We start from the raw sequence: 19,644 nt of genomic DNA on the forward strand, positions 1-19,644 counted from the left end.
GAGCGCGAGAGTAAGAGTACATGTGTGTGTGTTTGTGTGTGTGTGAGAGAGAGAGAGAGAGTAAGAGTACATGTGTGTGTGTTTGTGTGTGTGTGTGAGAGAGAGCGAGAGTAAGAGTACATGTGTGTGTGTTTGTGTGTGTGTGTGTGAGAGAGAGAGAGAGAGAGTAAGAGTACATGTGTGTGTGTTTGTGTGTGTGTGTGAGAGAGAGAGAGAGAGAGAGAGAGAGAGAGAGAGAGTAAGAGTACATGTGTGTGTGTTTGTGTGTGTGTGTGTGTGAGAGAGAGAGAGCGAGAGTAAGAGTACATGTGTGTGCGTTTGTGTGTGTGTGAGAGAGAGAGAGAGTAAGAGTACATGTGTGTGTGTTTGTGTGTGTGTGAGAGAGAGAGAGAGAGAGAGAGTAAGAGTACATGTGTGTGTGTTTGTGTGTGTGTGTGAGAGAGAGAGAGAGAGAGCGAGAGTAAGAGTACATGTGTGTGTGTTTGTGTGTGTGTGAGAGAGAGCGAGAGTAAGAGTACATGTGTGTGTGTTTGTGTGTGTGTGAGAGAGAGAGAGAGCGAGAGTAAGAGTACATGTGTGTGTGTTTGTGTGTGTGTGTGAGAGAGAGAGAGAGAGAGAGAGAGAGAGAGAGAGAGAGAGAGAGAGAGAGAGCGAGAGTAAGAGTACATGTGTGTGTGTTTGTGTGTGTGTGTGTGAGAGAGAGAGAGAGCGAGAGTAAGAGTACATGTGTGTGTGTTTGTGTGTGTGTGTGAGAGAGAGAGAGTGAGAGAGAGAGTAAGAGTACATGTGTGTGTGTTTGTGTGTGTGTGTGTGTGTGAGAGAGAGAGAGAGAGAGAGAGAGAGTAAGAGTACATGTGTGTGTGTTTGTGTGTGTGTGTGTGAGAGAGAGAGAGAGAGAGAGAGAGAGAGTAAGAGTACATGTGTGTGTGTTTGTGTGTGTGTGTGAGAGAGAGAGAGAGAGAGTAAGAGTACATGTGTGTGTGTGTGTGTGTGAGAGAGAGAGAGCGAGCGAGCGAGAGAGAAACAATCAAGACATGCCTCTAAATTGATATTGAATGTTATTAGTAGAGTTTTCATACTCAATATTAATATCTAATGAATTACAGTTGTATGCATTATGACAGACATTTACACTGTCTTAAAAGATTTGACTTTTTACCACCAACATTCACATCTAATTTATATATCTACCTATCTGGACAAATAGGTCAACAGTTATATTGTATTTTCTTGTATTTTATTCCCCATGAGAGGCTGATGCTGTAGATTCTGTAATGCGATACCTTTAACAGCAATATTTAGTAGATTTTCCCCTCTAGTGTCTTTTAGAACTTCACAGCTGAGTCAAAGAACTACAACTTCCACTATGCACACGGGCAAAACGATGCTTGGGTTCAGAGGTCAATAAACAAAATCAGCTGTTAGGAAGCTATGTCATGTGATTTAGACAATTATTTCGAAACAGTTATTGACAGAGGCTTTCACCAACAGCCTTTTCAATATGGCAAATTGTTTTTTTATTTGCGTTGTTGTCTTGCTCTCCCTCTACTCTGAGACGCAGGGGCTTACACACAGCCGTTTTCAGGTAACTGTTTTACCCAGACGTTCAGTGTTCACTGTTACTGGGGTTTACTAATGTCTGGAGCATGGCTGGTAGTATGTCTAGCTAGCTCACTTATGCAAGAGCACCCATTGCATTTCTTAAACGATGTTCATAGTTACCAAATTATATTCGTAGTACACGTGTTCATAGTTATGGCTAAGACTGTTCATAATGGCTAAGACTAGAGAGACTGCTGCTATTTCATTCACTCTAGCATGTTTATGATCTCAGATGTTACATTATAGGCATATCAGGTTTGTTCCTCTGAACATTTCATGCTTTTACATTTTTATGTCAAGAATCATGGGTACAGCACTGACCCAAAACCCCAGTTTAAAGAGAAATACTTTCCCCAAATAATGGACCACTTCAACTTCAACATTATGGGCAATGGAACCTATGAGCAACGGTACCTAATCACAGGTGAACATCCATTGTTATTGCTATTTTGCACAATTTGTGCTGGTCTCTCTTATTCAGTCCAACTTGCATGCTCACTTTTGACTGTTGCCATGCTCTGTGTCCTTCTAGATGAGTACTGGAAGAGAGGTTCTGGGCCCATCTTCTTCTACACGGGAAACGAGGGAGACATCTGGGAGTTTGCCCTGAACTCTGGATTCATCACAGAGCTGGCAGCACAGCAAAGAGCCCTGGTCATATTTGCTGAGCATGTAAGAAGAGGCCATAATGTGTCACATGTTCATGTTGAAACTTGTGATCATGACAGAACTGGGGAAGTTACTCAACCGTATCACAGAAATAGGCTGGCCTCGTATCCACAAAGCGTCTCAGAGTAGGATTGCTGATCTAGGATAATATTGTATGGCCAGATCCTAGAACAGCACTCCTACTTTGAGACGCTTTATGGATACAGGTGTAACAGTATAACTTTAGACCGTCCCCTCGCCCCGACCCGGGCGCGAACCAGGGACCCTCTGCACACATCAACAACAGTCACCCATGAAGCATCGTTACCCATCGCTCCACAAAAGCCGCGGCCCTTGCAGAGCAAGGGGAACCACTACTTTAAGGTCTCAAAGCTAGTGACGTAACCGATTGAAACGCTATTAGCGCGCACCACAGCTAACTAGCTAGCCATTTCACATCCGTTACACAGGCACTAGGCTCAGATCAGTTCTCTGTTATGATTGTTTTGATACCAGACTACAGAATGTCCTTGAACAGGGCAGTCAAACACTCAAGTAGAGCTGTTAGCTATAACATGATGCATACAGTTACCTTGAATGTTTGATTCATGTTCCACTTTTCTCTCCACAGAGATACTATGGCAAATCACTCCCATTTGGCCAGGACTCGTTCAACATCCCAGAGGTTGGGTTACTGACGGTAGAACAGGCCCTAGCAGACTATGCTATCATGATCACAGAACTGAAACAGCAGCTAGGAGCCTCCGCATGTCCAGTCATTGTCTTTGGTGGAAGGTAAGAGCTTTATTACAGGCAATTGGAAACCAAATGTCTATTGAATGATTTCAGTATTAGTTTCAGTGATCTGAAATCTGTCATTTTTATTATTTGTAGCTAAATGCAAGTTCCAATTTGTTTAATGAAAAATGTTACAAAGCAAACTCTATGCTTTTAGATAAAAAAAGAATTGCGGTTGCAAATGTCTTTTCCCACAATGAAGGCATAATATTTTCTTTACATATCCAATTAATTCCCAATTCTGTTCTTCCAAAGTATCAGACAGAATGTCAATGAGACAATGACATCATCAACTTCAGTAGAGATAAAGAGTCCAGTCTCTCATACAAAGGTTGTCTTCTCTCTCCTTCAGTTATGGAGGAATGTTGTCAGTCTACATGAGACTGAGGTACCCAAACATTGTAGCAGGGGCTCTGGCTGCCAGCGCTCCCATCCTGTCTACTGCAGGGATGGGGGAATCAAAACAGTTTTTCCAGGATGTCACATCCGTAAGTTCAGATTTACAGTAGATCGTCTCACATTAGCTGGTCTGTTTTGTCCCTTGATTGTAGTGACCAAAGTTCTAGGTTTTCTGCATTTTCTACATTCTTGATTTTTACATTTCTCTGTTAACATTACCCAATGTTTTTTTTTTATGTGTGTGTAGGATTTTGAGAACTATGCCCCAGAGTGTAGGGATGCTGTAAGAGGGGCGTTCCAGAGGCTGCAAGACCTGGCTCAAATGGAAGGTAAAGTCTGCATGTGTAGCAAATGGGGATCTGTGAAACTCACTCCTCAGCCTGAAGTGTCTCTACTTGCGCTGCTGAACAGCTAGATTTTCTGTGGCACGACTTAATATGCTTTAGATGGGGGGTCACGTGTGTTTGCGAGGCAGAGGTCCTCGGTTCGAGCCTTGGTATGTGCCGAATCAGGAGGAAGCGATATTAGCTAAGCAAGCTGCGAGACATCCTTTACACATGCACCGAAGCGCCGAGTCTAGGTCCAAAAGGCTTCTCAACAGCTTCTACCCCCAAGCCATAAGAGTCCTGAACAGCTAATCAAATGGCTACCCAGACTATTTGCATCCCCACCCCCCCGTTTTTTATGCCGCTGCTATTCTTTGTTTATTATCTATGCATAGTCACTTTAACTCTACCTAAATGTACATATTACCTCAATTACTTCAACTAACCGGTATATATAGCCTTGCTATTGTTATTTTACTGCTGCTCTTGAAATTATTTGTTACTTTTATTTATTTCTTATGTTTTACTTAACACGGATTTTTCTTAACTGCATTGTTGGTTAAGCGCTTGTAAGTAAGCATTTTACTGTAAGGACTACACCTGTTGTATTTGGCACATGTAACAAATACAATTTGAAAAGCCCCTGTAGAAATGGGTTCATCATTTGAATGTGCCTTTACAAAGTATTAATGTCATCACTGATACGTATAGGGTTGTATGTCACTGTAAAAGCACTGTGATTTTCCATCATTACAGTAATGCTCGTCGTCTCCTTTGCATGTTTGTCCGACATCAGACTATGGCCGTATCCAGTCAGCGTTCTCCCTGTGCAAGACTCCATCCTCGTATAAGGACATCCACCAGCTGAATGGGCTCTTACGTAATGCCTTCACCCTCATGGCCATGCTGGACTACCCCTACAGCACCCACTTCATGGGTAGCATGCCTGCCAACCCAGTCAAGGTACTGTTGGTCACAGATAACAACTCATTGTGTAGGGTGCCGTCTTTCGGAGGGGACGTTAAACGGGTGTCCTGACTCTCTGAGGTCATTAAAGATCCCATGGCACTTATCGTAAGAGTAGGGGTGTTAACCCCGGTGTCCTGGCTAAAGTCCCAAATCTGGCCCTCAAACCATCATGGTCACCTAATAATCCCCAGTTTACAATTGGCTCATTCATCGCCCTCCTATCCCCTGTAACTATTCCCGAGGTCGTTGCTGCAAATGAGAATGTGTTCTCAGTCAACTTACCTGGTAAAATAACGGGAAAAAAAAATTGGGATTTCAGCTCTACTATGTGGTTCAACCCAGAACTCTATGTGCTTGTAGGTGGCCTGTGACACCATGTTGGGTGGAGCTGATTTGCTGCATGCCCTAAAAGACACTGCAGGTAAGTAGGCGAGAGTGCTGCCCAGTGAGTTCTCCATGAGTCCTGGGGTTCTGCCAGTTGACTTTTGTATCATTGAGGCATTTCATATCAGTTTCCACTAGAGGGTGCTCCTACACATCCCCCAGCTGCTCCTCAGGCAGAATCACTATAAACCATATACCCAATCAACCCAGAAATCCCTTTATAATTGATGCTCTGTATAGCAGGTGCTCACATTTCCATATGAAGATGCACTGTTAGGTCTACCAGCAACTGGCATGTTGTAATATGTTGTTGATGTAATGCCAAATCTCCTACAGGAATAGTGTACAACTCTACAGGAGATCTGACCTGCTTTGACCTCTACACCCTGTATGTGGAATGTGCTGACCCAACTGGCTGTGGACTGGGCTTCAATAGCCTGGCCTGGGACTATCAGGTACAGTATACATCACCAAGCTATTACCATTTGTTCTTTGCTCATCAAGTTGGAAAACTAAGCAGAGCTACTGAAAATTGAATAATTATGGAAATGTTTAAAAAAAAATCTCACAAAGACTGATGTCTTCTCTTTCAGGCCTGCACAGAGATTGAGATGTGCTATGAGAGCAACAATGTGAGTGACATGTTCCCTCCTATACCCTTCACTGAGAAACACAGGGAACAATACTGCTCCAAGCGCTGGGGGGTGATCCCCCGACCTGGCTGGCTCAAAACCCAGTTTTGGGGTGATGGTAAGAGCTTCCCCCCTAATCACCACAGCTACAGATGCTAACTACGTACATCTTAAATAATTGATTTTGTTAGTGCTGCTCTGCTCATCTGAAATTCCCATACAGTACACAGGGCTTGCTTCTTGAACCCTTATTACCATTTAGCAGATGCTTTTGTCCAAAGTGACTTAGTTATGCGTGCATACATTTCTTGTATGAGTGGCCCCAGCGGGAATCAAACCATACAATCCTGGCATTACAAGCTCTATGCTCTACCAATGTAGCCATACAGGGCCACCCTTGTCTGCTTGATATTTCCATAGTTCCTCAGTGATGTTTTGTTCTTTATGTTTCTGGTTGTCTCGATCAGCCCTCTCCACGGCCAGCAACATCATTTTCTCCAATGGAGATCTGGACCCATGGGCAAATGGAGGGGTAAGATCTGAATCAAATGTATATGAGTGCTACTTTTCTAAACCCTCACAATTGAAATGCTATTCATCAGTGGCTGTGTTTACACAGGCAGCCCAATTCTGATATTTTTGCCACTAGTTGGTCTTTTGACCAATCAAATATCAGAATTGGCTGCCTGTCTAAACATAGCCAGTGATATATTCAGTGTCTCACTTGTAAGATTTTTGTTCTGTAGGTGAGAAAGTCCTTGAGCTCATCGTTGATTGCAATCAACATCTCAGAGGGGGCTCACCATTTGGACCTGAGGTGAGAGAACTTATGATTAGAAATTTCACTTGACTTTCTTCCACTCAACTACTGTGAATTCAGTGTGCTATATTAGTCTCTTATACAGTATCACCACATGGGAATGGCTGCATTTCAATGCTAATGTTATTTCCCCAGAGAGGCCAATGATGCTGATCCAGCATCAGTTATAAAGGCCCGTAAGATGGAGTCAGACACCATCGCCCAGTGGGTGAAAATGGAGAAGGAGAGATGAAATGCCTTCGACATGGATTTTAATGATCGACAGTGACAGTTGTAAAAGGTTGTTCAATAAAGTATTTTAATCTTGACATTTATACAAATTTAAAGCAGGTCCATAGTTTTATTGTAAACCAAGTGACATTGTGGCACATTTTGTAAGTTCATGATTTAGACAGTTTTATAGACCCAGAACCAAACACTGGTCCCATTAGCCCCCAGCTCTTGGTTTTAGCATGTTCATTCCCAAGTTGAAAACCAGTTCAGTCAACATGGGTGTACTTCTTTCCAGCTGAGTCACTGATGTTGCAGGGTCATAACACAGGGTGTCCCAACATACACAGTATTGCAAATGACACAGGCGCATAGTTTCATTGAAATGCAGATTCTCACCAATTTGACATTGATTGCAATAAAAATAATTGATTATATCAGATCCGCTTTAGCCGACATCAGCATAGGTGGTGTCAGAAGTGGAACTGCACTAGAGCTGTCATATCCACAAGCGGCTCCTGGCATTATACTTAAATCGGACGTCGCATTAAGTGAAAGCCCATATAGCCGTGTTTACAAGTTGAAACACTGGAATGTGAGATGTAATCTACACCTCCATTAGGCTGCTAGAAATCCTCATTTTGTTAAATGATTTTCAATTTCAGTGTTTCTTTATAGCCTACACTTTCTCGGTCTGAATTTCTAACAGGAGTAGGACGGGTGTGGCTTTGTGACAATGATCAAGGCAGCTACTCACCAATTTGACACCTCTGACATGCCAAAACATCAGTTATGGTGATGTTGGCTATCGCCGGTTAACACAATCTGATTGAATCTAGGCCTTATTTTCCCTTGAGGTCCCAGTTGGGTAGGCTTATTTCATATGGTATTAGTGGTTTGAAATAAAATAGTTCTCCACAGCTTGTGGGCCGAGTGAGTCAGAGCAGCTGGATTTAATCCATATCGTGGCAGATTCGTGCTAAAATGTAAAGGTCATTTGCGATTAAGCCGGCATGCAGCGATTACGCGAATGCGGGAACATTGCCTTTAAATTTCTATCGTGCTATAAAACGGATCTTCCGCGATACGGATTGAATCCAGCCCTTAACCATGAATCTCTCTGACCTTGGTTAGCAGAGCAGGCAGCAGCTGACTTCAGATGCTGTATCAAAATCTTCCACTAGCATTTCATTTACATTGTTATAAAATAGGGAAATGGCTTATTTTGTCATTCTTAACAGAATGATGAATGTAGATAATTCCAGATTCCAGTTATTTTAATAACTAGGATATCTTTGGTGTAGAAAAGTTTAGGATCCATCTGAAGGATTTTTAAAAAAGGAATCAGAAATGAGCAGCAGTATATTAATCGATCAGAGACGTGAAAAAGGGATCGGAAGCAGAGCCCTTAGTTTCATGATATATACTGTAAGTCTATGCACAGTTTGAGAGTTATGGAAGTATACCCAGCAAATGGTTGGAAAATGACACTCCTTATTTCAAAATCACACTGATTATGTAACAAATACACATCTTTGCACAACTATTCACATCAACTATGTACATTGCAATAACAAAACAATTTATGAATATGTCCAAATAGCTTCATAATGTTGTCCAGAGCAACGTTGAAGGCACAAGTGAAACAACACTAAAGGAGGGGAGAGTTGAACATTGAAATAGGGAAGAAAACTACATTTCACACTTAGGATGTTGAGTTTGGTCTCAATACGAACTTAAAATACCACTACAAATAGAATCATCTGAGTGAAAGTGTACATCATAACATTCAATATAGCTATTTACAGGAATGATGGTGAAGTATAGGATCTACAGCCCAGGGCCCCGTTTCCCAAAAGCATCTTAAGGCTAAGTTCATCCTTAGGATCCTTTGGTTTTAACGATGAACTTAGCCGTAACATGCTTTTAGGAAACCAGGACCAGTTCTACTGCTACTCCAGTTTGTGGCATAAACCACATTTACAATTCAGTCTATCCAGATATAGTATTACACACTACAAATCAATTCAAATTATGTGAACTCAATTCAGCTTAATCTCACAAATACATTAGTATAACTAAACTACCCAAGTGTTCACACTGGCTTGCCCTAATTTGACACCACACAACAGGAATGATGACAAATGATAAGGAAAAATAGGAAAACTGACATTGTTTAAAGATAATAGCAGCGGAGTCAGTCAAACAAGGAAATTCAACAATAAGTGCTTGTTGTCCCCATACACAAAAAGGTGCACAGTATGCAAGTAAACTAGATTGTTCTATGCCTGACATGATTTTACCTTAAATAATTTTTTATATAAATCATTTCTTAAGAATGTGATTGAGAAACTGGAGAGTGACATGATCCAGGGACACAGGAAGTTTCATCCCAATGCTATGTCATTTCCTGTAAAGCCCAGTATTGTGTCACCTCCACTTCCTCTCGGGCTTCTGCTGCCTCTGACCAAGACAGCTTGGAGTTCAGTCACACTGATCTCATTCTCTAGTGTTGGTGGACGAAATAACCACAATGAGCCAACTACACAGGTTGGCTGGCTCATGATTTCCACTCTTCCTTCAGAGTAAACAACTCATTATCAGAGGACAAACAGACTCCGCACCAGCAATGTAGTGAGAACAGAGAACATTTTAAATAAATATCAAGGCTGTCGTGCCTCAATCTCACCCTGCTGTCATTCCACCATGGCTATTACAATCATTTAACGAACAAATTAAAATCCGGCTTTTTAAAAAATTGCCATTTTTCCAGAGTTGTGGAGTTGGGAGAGGGTAAACCAACCCAAACTTGAGTCAGATATCAAAATGAGAAATCTTGGTGTTAGCCAAGCCCTGAGCTGTGATGTATTTCTGTATCTACACTACCGTTCAGAAGTCTGGGGTCACTTAGAAATGTCCTTGTTTTTTTAAAATAACAGCACATTTTTTGTCCATTAAAATAACATCAAATTGATCAGAAAAACAGTGTAGACATTGTTAATGTTGTAAATTACTATTGTAACTGGAAATGGCTGATATTTTATGAAATATCTACATAGGTGTACAGAGGCCCATTATCAGCAACACCATCACCCTTGTGTTCCAATGGATTAGCTAACAACGTGCCAAGTTTCAAATTTTAAAAGGCTAATTGATCATTAGAAAACTCTTTTGCAATTATGTTAGAACAGCTATAAAAATGTTTTGCTTATTAAAGAAGCAATAAACCTGACCTTCTTTAGACTAGTTGAGCATTCATGGTTCGATTACAGGCTCAAAATGGCCAGAAACAAAACTTTCTTCTGAAACTCATCAGTCCATTCTTGTTCTGAGAAATGAAGGCTATTCCACGCGAGAAACTGCCAAGAAACTAAAGATCTCGCACAACACGGTGTACTACTACCTTCACAGAACAGCGCAAACTGGCTCTAACCAGAATAGAAAGAGGAGTGGGAGGCCCCGGTGCACAACTGAGCAAGAGGACAAGTACATGTGAGTGTCTAGTTTGAGAAATAGATGCCTCACAAGTCCTCAATTGCAGTTTCATTAAATAGTACCCGCAAAACACCAGTCTCAACGCCAACAGTGAAGAGGCGACTCTGGGATGCAGGCCTTCTAGGCAGTTTCTGGCCAGTTTGAGCCTGTAATCAAACCCACAAATGCTGATGCTCCAGATACTCAACTAGTCTAAAGGCCAGTTGTATTGCTTTTTTAAAATCAGAACAGTTTTCAGCTGTGCTAATATAATTGCAAAAGGGTTTTCTAATGCTCAATTAGCCCTTTAAATTATAAACTTGGATTAGCCAACACAACGTGCCATTGGAAAACAGGAGTGATGGTTGCAGGTAATGGGCCTCTGTACTCCTATGTAGATATTCCATAAAAACAAAATCAGCCGTTTCCAGCTACAATAGTCATTTACAACATGAACAATGGCTATACTGTATTTCTGATCAATTTGATGTTAATTTAATGGACAAAAAAAGGAGCTTTTTCTTAAAAAAACAAGGACATTTCTAAGTGACCCCAGACTTCTGAACGGTAGTGTATGTATCCCGTTGACTTGGCTGGTGTATCGCTCACTCAGCAGGCCAGATGGGCAGGGGGTGGGCCTCTGTGTTGAACACATACTTGTCCAGACTGACCAGCTCCGGGTCATCTGAGAACAGCAGGTAGAAGTACTTGAGAGTCTCCCCCAGGAAGAAACTCTCCATCTTGTCCCGGGGGCTGGGGTACTCTGGGTCCCGAACATTGTTGATGGATGTGTAGCCACCAGTAGAAACCTGAAGGGAGACAGAGCAACACAACACACGCTATAAGAGAAGGATCTGTAATCTCTGGGGAAATACTCAATAACCACGTACTGAATATCTCATTAACAATGCATTTCTCAGTAGCCTGGTTTCAGATCAGTTTGTGCTGTCTTGCCAACTCCTATGGTCCTTGTCACGTCAAACAGATGTGAGAGCAGGCTGGTTAATTTACCAACAGTAGCCTAGGCTGGGTAGTGACTGTGTTCTCTCACCTTGGTGTACTTGTTGAAGTTCTGGAGGATCTCCCAGCCCCAGTCTCTGTACTTCCTGTCCTTAGTGAACCTGTACAGATAAAACAAGCTCTCCACCGTCTCAGGGCGAAGGAGGTTGTGTCTGTCTGCAAGCTGAGGAGAGGACAGATACACACACGAGAAACAATCACATAGGAAATTGACCATATCCATGAAAAACGTCACAACAGTAAAATAAAGGGTCAAAAACCCAACTATACTTCAGTAGTGTATTGTTTAATAATATCTCTGCAGGGGAAGTGCACACCCCTGTATACCCACTTTGACGTCTACATCTCTGATGCTTCCCTCGTGCATGTTGAAGTGGACTATCTCAGGGCTCAAGCCAGTCTCCATCTGGGCATACATCTGGTAGCAGGTCTCCATCAGCTGCTTGGCCAGCTCCATGTGTTCGGCTGGCAGGCCGTGGTGGGCCCCTAGAGCCAGGGTCCCAGGGAGGAAACACACCAGGTGGTCCTGACAGACAGAGGGTTGGGGAGTCATTGGAGCAATAGAATGTCCATGTTGCAGAATAGAGAGCACAATCTTTTAATGGAAAAGACTGGAACTACAGCTGGTCAGGGGTTGACACCCTTGTCTGACTCATCAAAGCAATACATGAGATATTGGAAACATTTAAGTATTGGGTGAAACTGGGCTTCAAATGCCCAACCTTAAACAGGGTGCAAACCTCCCTCAAAGAAAATCTTGAGCTTCCTTTGATTTAGAGAAAACATCAGCTCTTTCACCCACACTCATCTGGTGTGCATAGTTCGTATACTAACCATTTTGGGGCTGAACTGACCATGGGACAGCTCCCCTACGAAGGTCAGGCTGTTAGGAGAAGACTTCTTAAGCAGGTTCTTCTTCACTCCCTCTAGGGCCTGCAGGTAATCGTCCAGCAATCTGAAGAACACAGTCACAGCTTTACAGCCAAGCACTGGAGAACACACGTACAGACACAACATTACAGCCAAACACACATACAGACACAGCATTACATCCAAACACTGGAGAACACACGTACAGACACAGCATTACAGCCAAACACACGTACAGACACAGCATTACAGCCAAAACACACGTACAGACACAGCATTACAGCCAAAACACACGTACAGACACAGCATTACAGCCAAAACACACGTACAGACACAGCATTACAGCCAAACACACGTACAGACACAGCATTACAGCCAAAACACACGTACAGACACAGCATTACAGCCAAAACACACGTACAGACACAGCATTACAGCCAAACACACACGTACAGACACAGCATTACAGCCAAACACACACGTACAGACACAGCGTTACAGCCAAACACACACGTACAGACACAGCGTTACAGCCAAACACACGTACAGACACAGCATTACAGCCAAAACACACGTACAGACACAGCATTACAGCCAAAACACACGTACAGACACAGCATTACAGCCAAAACACACGTACAGACACAGCATTACAGCCAAACACACGTACAGACACAGCATTACAGCCAAAACACACGTACAGACACAGCATTACAGCCAAAACACACGTACAGACACAGCATTACAGCCAAACACACACGTACAGACACAGCATTACAGCCAAACACACACGTACAGACACAGCGTTACAGCCAAACACACACGTACAGACACAGCGTTACAGCCAAACACTGGAGAACAGTACCTCCACCATGTGTACTGCTCTGTATAAAAACACTACTGGCTTGACAAAGGAATATGGCTAATAACTGTACAAATACTGAGAAACATCAGCTGAATGGTACTTTTACTATTATTGTTTGATAAGTGTCCCATAGAATCTAGTGTCAACACCAACTGATAGAGCACTGAGCCAATTAAATCAAAATACAATTTCAAACAAGTACTTTAAAAATAGCACAAGAACCAAATCTGTCCTCAAGCATCAAAGTCCTCAAGCTGCGCTGGATCTGTGAGAGCTGTTCCAACTGAGGATAAATGTTTTATAAAGTAGCTCTGAAGACCTAGTTGTGCATTAAGTTAAGTAAATATTACCAGACAGTCATGAATAGTCTTGTGCACAGCCTGATACAGCCATTCAGCCACATCCACACAGAATTGCAGGTAACAGAGAGACAGGCTGTTTAAGTCGTGTCAGTTACATCAAGGGAGCTGAGGAGATCAAGCTTAGGACTGTCAAACATGACAGCAAGCTAGAACAGCGACAACTCTGCTGCCTGCCTCCAGTACTTAGCAGGGAGCCTAGACAAGATGGGTAGGAATCGAGTGGCTAGACCTGACTCTGTGAATTAGTGTCAGCCTCAACCTCATGACAGCCTCGAGAAAAGTAGACAGGAAAAGTGTTTAGAAAACCCACTCCAACTCACTCTGTCTCCTTCTGGCCTCCCTGTATCCACTGTTTAAGGAGGTATTCGTAGTAGCTATCTGCTCGTGCGCCCAGGGTGAAGACCCCCAGATGGGTGAACTGGCCGCTGTTGGTATTGATGAACATGGGGACGAGGCCGTCCTGCTTCCCTTCCAGCTTGTGGACTTTTTGCATGACCTCATCCACTGCAGCCTGGATGAGAAAGGAGGTGGGGGGGGTATGTAAGTTAAAGCTAGAATCTGTAAATGAAACACGAACAAAGCAGTCACCCTGCTTCTGTTTTGGTACAAAGCTGAGGAATGCACCTGGGGAAATGTAACCACTCAAATTCATAGACAGAGCTATGGATGCAAGGAGAATTATTGTTTTAATCATGTTGAGGATATACAGTGTTTGTTTACATTTTCTTGGGGTTCTGATGGAGTAATTTAAGACAGCTGAACTAAGCTCATGAGGCATTTATAAGTTTTCTTTTTCAATAATCAAATTAGGTATACATCATTAATCTATAAATCCAGAAATTGATGTAGCAACTAAGGATTCTAGCTTAAAGTGTTGTCAGAGATTATTGATAAAGTGCTGTGGAATCAACCGTTGTCCAAAAGGCTGACATTAATCGAGTCCTTTCACTAGAACATTGCTTATGAATATTACCCGGTAGCGTGTGTCCTGAGTGAGGCGACTCAGCTCCCTAAACTCTAGCTGGATGCTGGTGACCTCAGCAACAGTGCTGTCCGACGTCCATCGAGGGGGGTGGGCCGTACCCTTTCCAATGTTCACATCTGAGTAGGGGATCTTGGACGGGGTGTTGAAGGCAGGCATTAACCTCGTTCCTATATCTTTCTGCAAGGTCATCAAAAGAACAACAGAAGGCCGATCAATATGTTTCCCTAGCCAGACCCCCTCCCACAGAAAAACGGGTTATTTCACGAAAGAACTCATAAGACCAGCAGCGGCATTAGCAGTATCCCATGAAAGGGTCTTTGAGAGGCAGGAGTGGAAGAGGAAATGGCCCAGCAGCAGCAACAGTAACAGCCAGCTCTCTGAATGTCTCGCTTTCTGCATGTGACTCACAGCCTTGTCCAGGAACAGAGTGTCTCCAGTCAGATGGTAAGTGCTCAGCAAGCCACCCAGGATACGGATGGTGCTCTCAAACAGGTTCACATCAACGTTCTTATTGAAGGAGAGCTCCGTTGACACCCAGGTCTTAGCCTCCTCAAACTCTGTCCAAAAGAGACCAACCACAACTTTAGTGGTCTAACTCCATGTAAACTCTATGATATAGCAGATACAAAAGAAAAGTTGGACCATGAATACAAGTAGCGTTTTCCCTATATGCATTTAGCAGCGGCACACCGGCGCTGCTAAATTGTGGCTGCCAAATTAAATATACAATTTATATAATAATATACTGTATATAATTATACTGTAATATGATTTATATAATAATATACTGTATATAATATACTGTAATATATGATTTATATAATATATTGTATAGATTTTTTGGGGGGGGGGGAAATAATTTTCGGGATGGTAAAACATTTTCAGTGTCAACTTAAACGACTAAAATCAGATATAAAGTATGTAGAAAAGATAATGGAGATACACATCTTTGAGAAATAACAATCACATTTCACTCAGCCCCATGGCAAAATGTGTAGAATTGCAGGAAATTAGCTTTAAAAACAGCTCACTTTGCCATCGCTGCTTAAAAAAAAAATCATAGGGGAAACACTGAAGTACCTTCTTTGAGGTTGAGGATCCACATGGTGTCCAGTGCATCAATCAGGGTCAAGCCCAGGCCAAACCACTCTCCATAGGACTTAGAGATGGGCCTCAGCTCATCTTGGCCCCAGGCAAACTCTTTGTATCCCTTCCATGCATGTCTGAAAGCATCTCGTACTGCCTCAAGCCTATCGGATTCTGAATCACACACGCCAAGATAATTAGCTACCATCTAAAGAATTATAAATTAATTACTTCCATTTCAAATAACTAAATCTCTTTCAGACCATGCACATTTCCTCTCAAAGCTCTAGTTGCCCTCTATCAAACTCAACTCGTGCTTAATAAACAACTGTTGTTAATGGTCATGAAGGGTGGGCTATGGAGGGTTTGCACACACACACACACACACACACACACACACACACACACAGAGAGAAGCGGCAGAAACATGGTACAGACCTGGCTCGCGTGATTGGTTCTCTTGCTCAACCGCTGGGACATTCACCCTGTTCTCTGCTTCCTTGGCAGTTCCTCCTTCAGTGGCTTGGTTAGCCTCAATCAAGGCCCCACGCCTATTAAACACACATAGGTGTCAGTCAAGATGAGAAGACCAGAAAACATGTTTAAATGTTTGGAATGGAATTTTAGTTTCTATTCAGAGTACTCCTCACAATCGCTTCCCTAACCCATGCATGCAATAAAGACTTATGTATCAGAGAAATTGACTTTCATTATCCATTAGTCATCTCCACTGATTAGAGACTAGTCTTACTTAACAAGTGGCTTCTCTCCCTCTTCTTTGTCAGCTTTCTTTGCTTCTTGAATCTGATTCTCCTCCACCTGGATATCTGACCCAGTGCCTTTCTTTTGCAGATGGTTCTGCAGGCCGGGTGGCCCCCGCTTGTGGGGTGCCCTCTTCTGCTTCTGAAGGAGGAGACACGTTAAGGGAAGTGCTTCAATTCAAAAACACTGCTTACTGAATGTATCACTGCACATATTTCTCACAGCCAAAGGCTAGCTTTAGTATTAGAGGAGTGGAATGTACCAACCTCTGAAGGTGGCTCTGGTACTAGTGGTTGGTTCTGTTTATCCGACTCAGGTAGGACCTCAGGGATGACCGGTTTCAGAACATGGCCCTCATCCTCCTTCACAACAACAGTAAGGCCTGGGGAGGTACATAGGGGACGATGTTCAGTCTCTGGTGCCTCAAAAACGGAGTCACCACCACCATAACAATTAGATTTTTTTGCTGGCCTTACCTCTGAAGTGTTCTATGACAGTGGGGTAAGTGGCAATCCCACAAACTAACATGAGAGCCACGGTGAAGAGGATGAGGTTGCGCTGCAATCTGGATAACTGTTTCCATTTCTGGGGAGAAATGGGTAGAAATTGGATGAGATCGAAAATGACAAAGCAGTAAGCACAGAGTAAATAACACCAACACTCGGCTACAATTGATTGCACCAGCTTGTCTGTCAGGAGAGAAAGTCACACTAAGAAAGAAATCCAGAAGAACCACTGAATGTCACACACAGTGCAACATGTCTGATCAACTGTCAGTACCATGCTGCTACGTACTATACAGAGGCACTGCATTGTCATATTCTTCAGATAAACATCACCATCCTGGTGTCATATCTCCACAGATTGACAGTGACAGGTCTGAGCTAGTCATTTTCTGTTGGAGTGACGATCACATGATATTATGGATATGATAATTGTGTCTCGGGGCATTTTTTCATTGAAGTTAGTAAACCATTAAAAATGTCATGCTATATTTGCGGTATAAAACATTCAGTGGGATATATAGTATAGCCTATCAATCAACTGTAAAGCATACATAGTAAGTCATCAGATCAGAGTTTGTGATTAAGATAAGTAGGTTGGTTGATTTCCTTCAGCACTCACTCACCCTCCAGCAGGACTGTCTTCTCCACTGTTTGCTGTTATAGTTGCCACTTCCAGTGAAGGTTAAAGACACAAAGTCCTTCCTTGATGGTGAGTGCATGTCTCCAGCCTACCCCACAGTGAAGTCATAGACTCTATGCTAGAGGAGGAAAGTAGGCTGCAAATGAGAAATTACAGCAGAGGCAACACAAACTCCCTTCTCTAATTATACAAACTCAACTTTAAAGACATGTGCTTTATTAGACCAAATTACTTTGAATATTGAGGACACATAAATAGGACTAAATGTTTGTAGGATATAGCATACAATTATGATTTTGTTTCAATTGACAAATAAAGCATAATATCTGAAAACAAAGCAATGCAGTTTCGTTTACAAACCTTTTATTGATAATTATGACATGTTTGAAAATATTCCTGTCAATCACAGCCAATTATTGTTAGTGAGTACTTGAGTGGTCCTTTGTAGCTCAGTTGGTAGAGCATGGCACTTGTAATGTCAGGGTAGTGGGTTCGATTTCCGGGACCACCCATATGTAAAATGTAAACACACAAGTCGCTTTGGATAAAAGTGTCTGCTAAATGGCATATTATTATTATATTTACATTGTCACGGTCTTTCCGTATTGCAGCCTGCCAATTGTTCTAACTATTGAAAATATTGCTTACATTTGTTCCCCAAACAGGTCAAATTAGCTTCGAAAGGAAAGAAATTACTTTTAAGATACTGTATGCCAGGTGACGAGAGGTAGCTAGCAGACTGTAACGGGCTAACGTGATGCTCAGGGTAGGTACTGTTCGGCGTAGGGACACACTCTTCATGCATCTATTACTGTAGTTAGGCTTGGCCAACCTGTATTCTATAGTTTTAGTGGTGTGTTGTATAGATTCCATAATCCGGACATGAGCGAGTGCTCAGCTGGTTCTCAACACTGTGTGCACCCATATGTGCGCTGAAATCCACAGCCACCTCGTTCCCCTCAGCAGCCTCCACTGGTTCCCAAACTTTTTCAACTCCGGCCCCCTTCCAGCATTGGGGAACATCCATTCATTGGGAAGGCAGATAAAGTGTTTCTTTTCAAAAGCAAATCACTCTTGCATGAGAAAACACAAAATACTACTCATTACGTCACGTTTGTGTTGAGCAGACTGTGGGCTTTGAACAGAGCACCTTGTTCATGCTAGGGAGTAGCCCGGTGCCAAAATGAACGCAATCAACTTTCACCCGGTGCGAAACGCCTACCCGGTTCAGATTAATCAAATCACCTTATTGAGACAGGTGGATGACCACCCCAAAGTGCTGCATGCCATGATGACACTGTTGTTTTGATCAATGAGAGAGAATATTTGAATTAGACAAGATGGCTGCGTACACATTGTTGGATCACTTGGCACAAAACATGAATTTTAATATCGGAGCATTTTATAAATTCAAACGAACCATCTGCAACTGGACACGGGAATTTGCGAAAAAACATGTTTGGCCCAAAAAAGGCTGGTCGAAAATGCTCTGTGCTTCTCCAAACAGTACATATCCTGTAACAGCTACTGGAGCGTCACATTAGCCCGTTACAATCTGCTAGCTAGAGGAGACTATGCCCATAGTCTACTCGCAACAGCTGGGATGTATTCATTACGGAAACAGTTTACCGTTTAAGAACAAAACGGGAGCAAAACAAGAGTTTCTATTGGACAAATTCAGACAGGTCCCTCCCCGTTTCGTTCCGTTTAAGAAACGTTATCAAACAGAATCTGCGTAATGAATACGCCCCTGATAATTACGACTGAAAACATCCTCGCAAACAAAAACAATGTGCAAGCTAACACAATCAAAACCTAGACTAAAATATGACGTTGAATTTAGAAATACATGTACTTTACCTTTAAGTCAACAGTGTATGGTCTCTCGTGCTCTTCAGAGCTCACAATTCCAATGTCCTGGATCTTGAGCGAAGCTTGACCGATTCACAAAGCGACTATAGACCGAGGCATTACGAGGCCTACAGCCTAAAAACAAGCAGTTACACGAGTAAAGTTAATTTACTACAAACGAGGAGCATGTCTAACAGGAAAACGGCAAGCGTTCGTTTAAAATGATTGCATACCTTGAAGAGAACGATTCTCTACCCAAGAGCAGCAATGCAATATCTATACATGCCACGCGCTCAGTGCTAGAAAAAGTAACCTGACCGAACAGAGCGGAAGCAACAAAATACATTCGTTGATACAAGTCTGAGGATGATACATTGTAAATACACACCTTTCTCTCAAATCAACACTTCGTCCGATTACTTTTAATGAAACATC

At 42.5% G+C, this 19,644-nt stretch overlaps 2 protein-coding genes across 3 annotated transcripts; one reads left to right on the top strand and one right to left on the bottom strand.

Annotated features, from left to right (window-relative positions):
• The first annotated feature begins 1,402 nt into the window (after positions 1-1,402).
• Positions 1,403-6,904, top strand: dpp7 (dipeptidyl-peptidase 7). The gene is made up of 13 exons (XM_055919219.1): positions 1,403-1,585; positions 1,903-2,026; positions 2,135-2,274; positions 2,882-3,045; positions 3,401-3,536; positions 3,695-3,776; positions 4,570-4,736; positions 5,103-5,163; positions 5,463-5,581; positions 5,720-5,876; positions 6,226-6,290; positions 6,505-6,575; positions 6,714-6,904. The coding sequence occupies exons 1-13, from the start codon at positions 1,502-1,504 to the stop codon at positions 6,808-6,810; spliced, it is 1,467 nt and encodes a 488-aa protein (XP_055775194.1). The 5' UTR covers positions 1,403-1,501; the 3' UTR covers positions 6,811-6,904.
• man1b1b (mannosidase, alpha, class 1B, member 1b) lies at positions 6,856-19,539 on the bottom strand. 2 transcript variants are annotated; one of them, XM_055919212.1, is made up of 14 exons: positions 19,219-19,539; positions 17,342-17,476; positions 16,689-16,797; positions 16,479-16,594; positions 16,202-16,353; positions 15,889-16,001; positions 15,445-15,624; positions 14,773-14,921; positions 14,353-14,541; positions 13,700-13,890; positions 12,117-12,237; positions 11,614-11,808; positions 11,314-11,445; positions 6,856-11,071 (listed from the first exon to the last, which is right to left on the bottom strand). In XM_055919212.1, exons 2-14 carry the CDS (start codon positions 17,435-17,437, stop codon positions 10,868-10,870), a joined length of 1,947 nt encoding a protein of 648 aa, XP_055775187.1. In that variant the 5' UTR covers positions 17,438-17,476; positions 19,219-19,539; the 3' UTR covers positions 6,856-10,867. The 2 variants fall into 2 exon arrangements, with proteins under 2 accessions (XP_055775187.1, XP_055775188.1); XM_055919213.1 differs by lacking the exon at positions 19,219-19,539 and adding an exon at positions 17,719-19,212.
• Between the last annotated feature and the right edge of the window lie 105 nt (positions 19,540-19,644).

The sequence above is a fragment of the Salvelinus fontinalis genome, chromosome 4 (genome assembly GCF_029448725.1).
Source record: "Salvelinus fontinalis isolate EN_2023a chromosome 4, ASM2944872v1, whole genome shotgun sequence".
NCBI classification, from domain to species: domain Eukaryota; kingdom Metazoa; phylum Chordata; class Actinopteri; order Salmoniformes; family Salmonidae; genus Salvelinus; species Salvelinus fontinalis.